This window comes from Sminthopsis crassicaudata, chromosome 5 (assembly GCF_048593235.1).
Source record: "Sminthopsis crassicaudata isolate SCR6 chromosome 5, ASM4859323v1, whole genome shotgun sequence".
NCBI lineage: Eukaryota > Metazoa > Chordata > Mammalia > Dasyuromorphia > Dasyuridae > Sminthopsis > Sminthopsis crassicaudata.
The window spans coordinates 233,508,707-233,517,361 of NC_133621.1; the positions used below are offsets into that span (position 1 = coordinate 233,508,707).

At 35.7% G+C, this 8,655-nt stretch overlaps 1 protein-coding gene across 1 annotated transcript; it reads right to left on the bottom strand.

Annotated features, from left to right (window-relative positions):
* Positions 1-198: 198 nt before the first annotated feature.
* Positions 199-7,546, bottom strand: SPMIP11 (sperm microtubule inner protein 11). The gene is made up of 4 exons (XM_074270519.1): positions 7,448-7,546; positions 1,687-1,815; positions 968-1,112; positions 199-420 (listed from the first exon to the last, which is right to left on the bottom strand). Exons 1-4 carry the CDS (start codon positions 7,536-7,538, stop codon positions 372-374), a joined length of 414 nt encoding a protein of 137 aa, XP_074126620.1. The 5' UTR covers positions 7,539-7,546; the 3' UTR covers positions 199-371.
* Positions 7,547-8,655: the final 1,109 nt, after the last annotated feature.

Genomic DNA, 8,655 nt, shown 5'->3' on the forward strand with positions numbered 1-8,655 from the left:
GGCACCTTCAGATGCCTCACTACCAAGAAAGAAATTTAGTGCTCATAGTTATGTTCTTTTCTCCTCCCTTTCATGCCTTGAGTCTAGGCTCTTGCCTCTTAAACTCCTCATAATTGCTATCTGGATGAGTGTTAGCCATTTTTACCCCTCTCTACAATCCCAACAGACATACCCCTCGCACAAATTAAATATACATACTATATTACAACATGTTTTATTTTGTGCTTTTTGAGTAATTCTCCAGTCCTCCCCATTCCCCCATAACAACCTCTTCCCCACAAAATACCCCCGCTCTTTGTATCCCACTCATTATTCATTCTGGAGTACCAGGCTTTGGCATATGCCCTAGGCCTGCCTTCAGCTCCCTCAGCTCAAAATAAAGTGAAGAGTCGGTCACTGAGTATCAGATGATCCACAAACCTAGAGCAGGGAGAAGTTAATTCATTTCAGTCTGGTTGGGTTAAGAGGGAAAGAGAAGGCTGACTTCTGCTATATGTCCAGAGCAGCAGTAGTATCCCTGTCACTTAGGCCAAAAAAAAAAAAGGGGGGGGGGGCGGAATGTACACACATGCTACAGACATTCACAGATTGGACTGAAGGTTGACAGATGCATTTAGACTTATGTTTTGTCCTTCATAGTATTCTCTGATAATTTGGCAACAAGTAAAGCTTCCCCATGTCTTCCATTCCTAAGACTTCAGTTCATCTCTTCTCTTCCCATCCCAACTGCATTTTTTCAAGTTAGGAGGCAAAACTGATGGCTAGAGATGTTCTCTGCTAACCAAATTCCCCCTCCAAAACACTCCTCCTCCCTCCATCCTTCCCTCTATTTTCCTCCTTTGCTCCCTGGCTGCCTTGCCCTACTAGGGGCTCCTAGCCAAAATCAAAACCAATATCAATATTTCAGATAGGGGCAGGGAGACTTTTACTTCCAGGTTTGTCTCTAGCTAATCTGTTTCATCCAAACCTGGTTATGGGGCTCTTGATAATGCAGTGTCTTGGAGTCTTTATCCATGGAGTAAGATCTTGTGGGCGTATCCCATGTTCATGAGGCATCCAGAAACTGAAATTCTGAGCATCTGTCAGAGGTGCTTCAAAGAGCTGGTTGTGGACTAGATGTAGAGGCATGGAGATAAGAGTCTGAGAGAAATGTCAGGAATAATCTCAACTTCATTTCAAACTAGCTGACTAGGCTTGAGAAAAAATCTTAAGAGTAAATATTCCAGTCTCTGATTATATTATCTGATACTTGACAGATGAATTAAACTCATTTTTTTTTTCTGCAGTTGGTGAACTTTGCTAGAATATTTATAGCAAACATTTACATAATACTTAAGTGTGCAAAGTACATTATACATTTGTGTAAATGTGTATATACATATATATGTATTGTGCATTTACAATTTGAAATTCACAGGAACCCCATGAGATTATCCCCCTTTTTAATATATTAGGAAATTGAGGCAAAGAAATTAAGTGACTTGTCCAGGGTCACATGGTTGGTAAGTGAAGCAGATTCAAATAAATCTTCCTAATCACTCCACTAGTTTCTAAAAAAATTCCCCCCCCTTATTTCTGGCCCCTATTCAAAAATCCCCACCAACCCCAAACTACTTTTCTCTGCCTTGATTTCTTCTCAGTCACACATACCATTTACCACTAGAGTACCCAATCAATAGGACCCACATGTCTTTAACTGTACCCTCCGGATGGCTCTGTGGTACTTTTTATGGCTGTTCTGGTGCACACAGTAATTTCCAACTGGGATGATAGGGGGCAGCTTGGTAGAAACTGACTCCTTGGGACACCTTTCCTCTGTAATAATGACAGCAGAAGGGTTTCAAGATCACAGAATTGTAGAGTTAAGAGACCTCAGAGTTCATATGCTCCAACCTCTATCAAAATTATGAATTCCATCTAAAATATGTCAAACAAATAATCATCTAGTGTCTCTTAGAAGACTTCCAGCAATGAGGAATTCTCCACCTCCAGGGCAGATTATTCCATTTTGGAACAACTCTAATTGTTAGAAAACTTTTATTACTTTTGAACTGAAATCTGCCCTCCTATCCTATTTCTGCTTTCCAGGATCTAGCAGAACAAAGCAAACTAGATTTGCTAATAAATAAACTAATGAGTGAGTGAGTGAATGAATGAATGAATAAAAAAAATTAAAGTTTTAATTTTTTTTGTTCTCATGAACATGATCAACATTAATTAGATGTTAACATTTCCCTAAACAAAGGAAAAATAGAATTGATCCCATATGAAACTAGGACTCTCTATTATGCTAATCTCTTCTCTAAAGCTCTTCAGATATTTGTTTTCTCTTTTTTCCTGCTTAAACATCTTCAAATTCTTAGTTTATACTCATCTTCATATGTGATCACTATTTTCTGAATATAGTTTAAATCGTCATTGCCTCTTAAAATAATGTTCTAGATGTGGTCTGATCAGACCAGAGGTAGGAAAATTACTTAGTGTTCTGTATGTTATACTTCTATTAATGCATTGCTTTTTTTGGAATCCATATCATGTCACTGGCCCATATTGAGATTATAAGTCCATTAAAAACTACTAGCTCTTCATATGAATTAACTTTTTCTTTTTTTGTATTTTTTAATATTTATTTTTCCCAATTATTTGTAAAAGATAATTTTTAACATCCTTTTTAAAAAATGTTTCCCTCACAGAGGAAAACAATTTGATATATTACATAGTCATGCAAAACATTTCCATATAAGTCATGTTATGAAAGAAAGCATAGACCAAAAAAACTCAAAACAAAACCTATGAAAAATATAAAGCTTTTAAAGTATTCTTTGATTTATATTTAGACTCATACATTCTTTCTAGAAGTGGATTTTTCCTAAATCCTTCAGAATTGTCTTGGCTCACACATGAATTACTTTCTAGACATATTCCATTTACCCATTAGGATTTGTATACCTAAACTTGTGTAGTAGGAGTTTTGAGCTCAACTTGATTACATTTTATCCCACTGACCTCTACCCATTAAATTCTTTTGGATTTTGATATTGTCATTTATTACATCAGCTATATAGCCCAATCTTATGTTAAATTGGATAAGCTATGTCACCCATGCTCAACAAGTCACTGATAAAGAGAGATTGAATTGAGCAGAGTTAAGGACAGAATCCTATGGAGATGTCCTTCCTAGTTGTCATTGATTCCTAAGTCTTTGAATCTGTATGTTTAATTTGTTTCAAACTACCTATATTATCACATAGTTAATATCTCCCTATCTTGTCCACAAATACAATTTGACTTTGTCAAATGACTTGCTGAAATCCAAACATTATGTCAAGAGTATTCTCCCATATATTTATTCAGTAGCCCTGTCAAAACCAAGATTTGATAGGGCACTTCTTAAATCCATGGTGATTTGCAGCAATCCATTTGAGGTAGATATCACTGGTCTGTAGTTTGAACTATCCACACTGATTCCCTTTTTGAAATTTGGGTCAAAGTTTTTGTACCTTCAGTTCTGCTATATTTCTCTTAATTACACTAAACCTGAAAAACCATTGATAAGGCTCATCAATCATATATTTATGTTCTTTTAGCATCTCAAAAATAGTTCATTAAATATTTCTTTTCCTTTCTCTCTCTTTTTTTTTTTTTTTTTTTTTTTTAAGATTTCAGTCTCCATTCTCCATTTCTGTTCAAGGTTGGAGATTATTCTTTGTTTTATAGATAAGATTAGGCTTCATGGCCCATGTGGATTCAACCATAGGACAGCTCATCATCCAGATTCCATGAACAAAGGCTGAACTAACATAGTATGTCTGTGGGAGGAGGGTATCCATTTTGTGTGGAGGACTTAGCCATAAATCTGTTTTCTTTCCCTATCTGCCTCTCAAACTTTTTGAATAGTCCCCATCCATGTTACTGCTGCTGGGCTGTTGATTCTTATATAGACACAATTGACCAATAAAATGTCCCCTTTCCTACACATACCTAAACAAATAGGTGGAGCTAGCCCAATGTCTCCTTAAATATCTCTACTTAGATACATCTCTTTGTAACTTCTTTCTCCTTTCAAGCTTGCCTTTGATGTTCGTTTTAACTAGAGTTAACTATGAACACACATGTATAATATGTATATACACAGATACATTATATGTACATTTATATGTATATATACACATATACAAATAATGTGATTATTTTCCATCCTCTCAAAATTAGAATAAGACTTCAACTTGATTACTTTTGTACCTCTCTTTGGCACCTAGTCCAGTGCTTTTCAATACACATTGAATTGAAATTTAAATTGTCCCATGTTCATTTTGGTTTGGAGGAAAATCATGGGAAAATGGGAAGAAAATGTTCAATGAACAAAATTGTAGACAGGGAGAGAGGGCTTGTTTCAGAGTTCCCCAGACCCTCAAACTCAATAGATCCACACTTTCATCACTTTCTTCCTTTAATCTGTTTCCCCTTTCTAACCTCTGTTTCTGTTAATAATAGTAACATACTCTGTCACCCAGGTTCAAAACTTTAGCTTCATCTTTGTTTCCTTTTTTGTTTCCTTTGTTTCCTGTTTCATTCTCCAATTTTGATCAGTTTACAAGGTTGACATTCTACATCTGAAATATCTCTGTTATGTCCTGTCTTATCCACTGCTATCACCAACCACCTAGATTTTTGACAATAGAATTTTAGCTGGTTGCCTTCCTTCAAATTATCCTTCCTACTATTATTCACATAAGATTACTGCCAAATAATATTCCTAATCCACAGTTTATCATATCACCCTGTTGACGAAACACATTGAGGAATATATTACCCAGAAGACATCTTAAAAAGCCCAACCCTGTACTATTCCCTAACTCCATCACTTTGAGATGAGAAAATTGAGACATAGAGAAATTAAGCAACTTTCTCAAATTCAATTAATGGCAGAGCCAGGAATAGAACATAAGTCTTTGCATTTTCAATTCTGTTTTCCAAAAAGAAAAGAAAAATAACACAAATCAAATCTGAGTCAGAAAGGAATTTAGAAATCTGAGTACATGAATCCCTTCTACAACATTTCCATCAAGTGACTATCTAGCCTTTCTTTGAACTTCCAACATAGGGAAATTCACTAGCTCATGAGATAACCTGTTCTATTTGGGGACAATTTTATTGAAATCTGCCTTGCTGAAGCTGCTACCCATCGTCTGATTCTTTCATCTTCAGAACCTCATTTTGATCCTTAGGAAATCCTATTCCACAGAGAAGACTCAATCTTTCTTAATCAATTTTCAATCCTTCTTAACTAATCATTACCTCTACTAGGACTCAAATTGTTTTTGGCCAAAGATTGACCATCACCAGCAAGAGTAATAGAAAACTAAAAATCTGGTCCTTGGGGAATATGTGTGATGGTAGGTAGGTGTAAAACGTCTAGAATAGAATTGCCTCCTTTTCAGAATATCTTTGAATGAGAGAACCAAAGTCTTCTTTCCTAGGATTTGGGCAGTTATGAAGTGAATACAGTTTAAAAATCATGAACCAGTATAGACTTCGCCTAATCTTTTGACCTCCAATAAGCTAGGGGACAAAGAGTCTTGTGTGTGTGTGTGTGTGTATGTGTGTGTGTGTGTGTGTGTGTGTGTGTGTGTGTGTGTGTGTGTGTGTGTGTGTGCGCGGGCGCGTATGTACACAGGTAGAGAGGGATATTATTCTCCTCTCCAAGAAGGAAGAATGAACAAGGATTCTGCATGGTCTCTACACAGAGAGAACTACTTTTATAACAGGTATTGTGAGTTAAACCTTTATATATATTTGTTAAATGTGTGCCTTACTACAATTATGGTGGTATAAGTTTAAGCTTACTCCTCCCTCCTCACCCAAAGGAGTGAATTAGGTTCTTAGAAGAATTATTTTGTATTAACTGTCTTTACCATGCTATCTGAGAGTAGTCATTGCCCTCTAGGGACCCAACTGTTAATTCAAGTAGAAGTTGGGGACTGCTGCTATTTTTCCAACTTGTTGTCCTCCTCTTCCTTTTTTCCCAAGAAGCTGGGACAACTTACTTTTTGTCCAGCATGGCTTCCATTTTTGATTTCTTGAAATATATCTCTGAAAAGACATTCTTTTAAAAAGTCCAATGTTTTTTAAATGGAGCTACTTGACTCTACCTTAAAATCCAAATCAATCTGGCTTTCATCTAATGGACAATAATAGCCTCAAACCAAGTCTCTTTGGCTTATTGTTTGGATTTTGATGGCTTCAGAATGAATATAAATAAGAATTATTTTCTGTTCTCTAGAAACACTGAGGATTTCCCAGACTGATATCTTTATGATAGTAAATTGAGACATCTTTTGTCTCAATTCTTACCCAACCCTCAGGAATTGAATGGGTCTAGCCTCAGATAAATTAAGACCTGGGAAACATTTTAATTTAGAAAGGCCAAGGTGACCCACTGCATCCTGGGCCACATCATGATCTTTGTCTTGCCACTGGATCTTGATGACTCCAGAGGAGATTGCGCTCTGCCCCACTCATATCAATTCATATACAAGTCAAGACATTATTTATAATATGTCCTTTACAAGAACAAAGGAGGAACAAAAAGAGGGAGATAGCCTTCTTAAATTGCTTTCTATTCTCTCTCCACTCCAGGAGCTCTACCTTGGTCCTAACCTGTAAATCTGTTGCAATTTTTGTTTTGGGACAAGGGTTCATGGTGGAGTGGATAAGATGATTTGGGAAGTAATCTGAGGATCATACTAGCCAGTTATAGTAATACTTCTGGGTAAGTGCGGGGTACTTCTAGGACACAATTAATTTAGTCTTCTCCTACTCTTTATCTTCTTGTGTTCCAGGAATTAGGTTGTACTTGAAGATCAAGCAACTTTCCAAACCAGGAGCCCCCAGCTTAACCTCAACTTTCAAATGTTAGTGTCCCTGGGAAAAATTACTAAATTTAAGATTGATTAATCATAGGATCATATCTGCTTATCCCATTAAGAGATGGGAGTTACAAATGAGATTATTATACTAATAATAGCTCATATTTCTAAAGACTTTGAATTTCATAAAAGCTTCTATTACAACAACCCTGCAAAGTATCTAATGTAAGTATATTCCCACTTTGCAGTTGAGGGAACTAAGACTGTTAGAATTGAGGAGGCAAATAGTAAGATAGTAAGAATACTAAGTATTGTAATTGTAAGTATTGTAATCTCTACCTGAACTCATTTTAAGACCAGTAATTTTGCCATTTTATCATACTAATTACCATGTTCTTAACTCCGTAAGGAAAGATCAGAATCAAATGTCATTTTCAAGTGATGCCTAAGTACTAGTTGGAAATTTTTCCCATTGGCTGTGAAACTCATATCCGGTAGCCATTAGGCCTGACATTCTTTGCTGGTCTATGGGTTCCTTTTTGCCCCTCTCATTTCCTTTCTCCTGGTCTTTTTCTTACCTGTCTCTTTCCCTTCTCCCTTCACCCATACTTTCTTTTTGCTCAGAAAGGGATCCTGATAGCCCAACAAGGTTATGCCAAAGAATGCCATTCCAATTCTTTCCTAACTACATGTGGAATGTCAAGTTTGAAGTTGTGGATTCTGGTTTTGGTTACTATGGTGATGGCCTGAGTAATAACCAATCCTAACCAAGGAAGACAGAATTTAAAGGTCACTGAAGATAGAATTTAGTAAACAGGTCTGTAAAAGAGGGAAATTAAATCTCTATTCCTTTTCTCTTTTCTCCCTAATCAGTGTTATTCATGCTGGAGGCTTCGGTATGATATTGAATACAGTTTGTTACTTATATTGATTCCTTTCCCCTACCTTTAAATTTTAGATTGTAGGTTAGAGAATACAAAGAGGATTTTATAGGTTTATACATATATACATATACATGTGTGTGTGTATGTATATATGTATATATTACTATGCCAACTTTGAAAATTATAAGGAATCCTGATTAGGAGTTGAGGGAGTATACAGGGAAAAGACATTGAAGATCCTTAAAATATTCAAGTAACTGAATGCCATCTATTTGCAAGGCAAATACAAAACTCTACAAAACTAAAAACACAGGTTTTACCTTCTAAGGATTTGTAATCTTAAAGGAGAGATGCTAATTTTACAAATAATTTTAATAGGCTAGAATAAATCTATATAAAATGAGGGGATACTCAAAATGTTCTGATCCTCAAGAAATGAAATAAAGCTCCAAGCCATGGAGAAGATTAAGGACAGTTCTGGTTTCATGAATAGTCAGGGGTGACATTGGAATTGTAAAGCATTGTGTACTTTCTTACCTACCTGACTAAAATTAAAAATTCCACAATAAAATATTCCTTTCTTAAGAATTTCATGAAATTGTAAATGTCTTGACTGTTTTTTGCTTTTTTTCCCTAATGTCCAGTGTTTCCTATAATGCCTAGCACATAATAGTTGCTTAATAAATGTCTACTGTTTGACTTTAGAATGTTTTGCTTTTTTTTTCTTTCCAAAGGATATTTCTTATTTAAAAAATAAATACCTTTAGAATAGGTGCCATCATCAAAATCCATTACCAATAAAAATATGCACAAGTAGCACAGAGAGTCACTGTTAAGACGTTAGTAAAGCTATAAATTACTTCCAGTTAAGATGACAAAAGGCATCTGGGAGGAGTCAACAT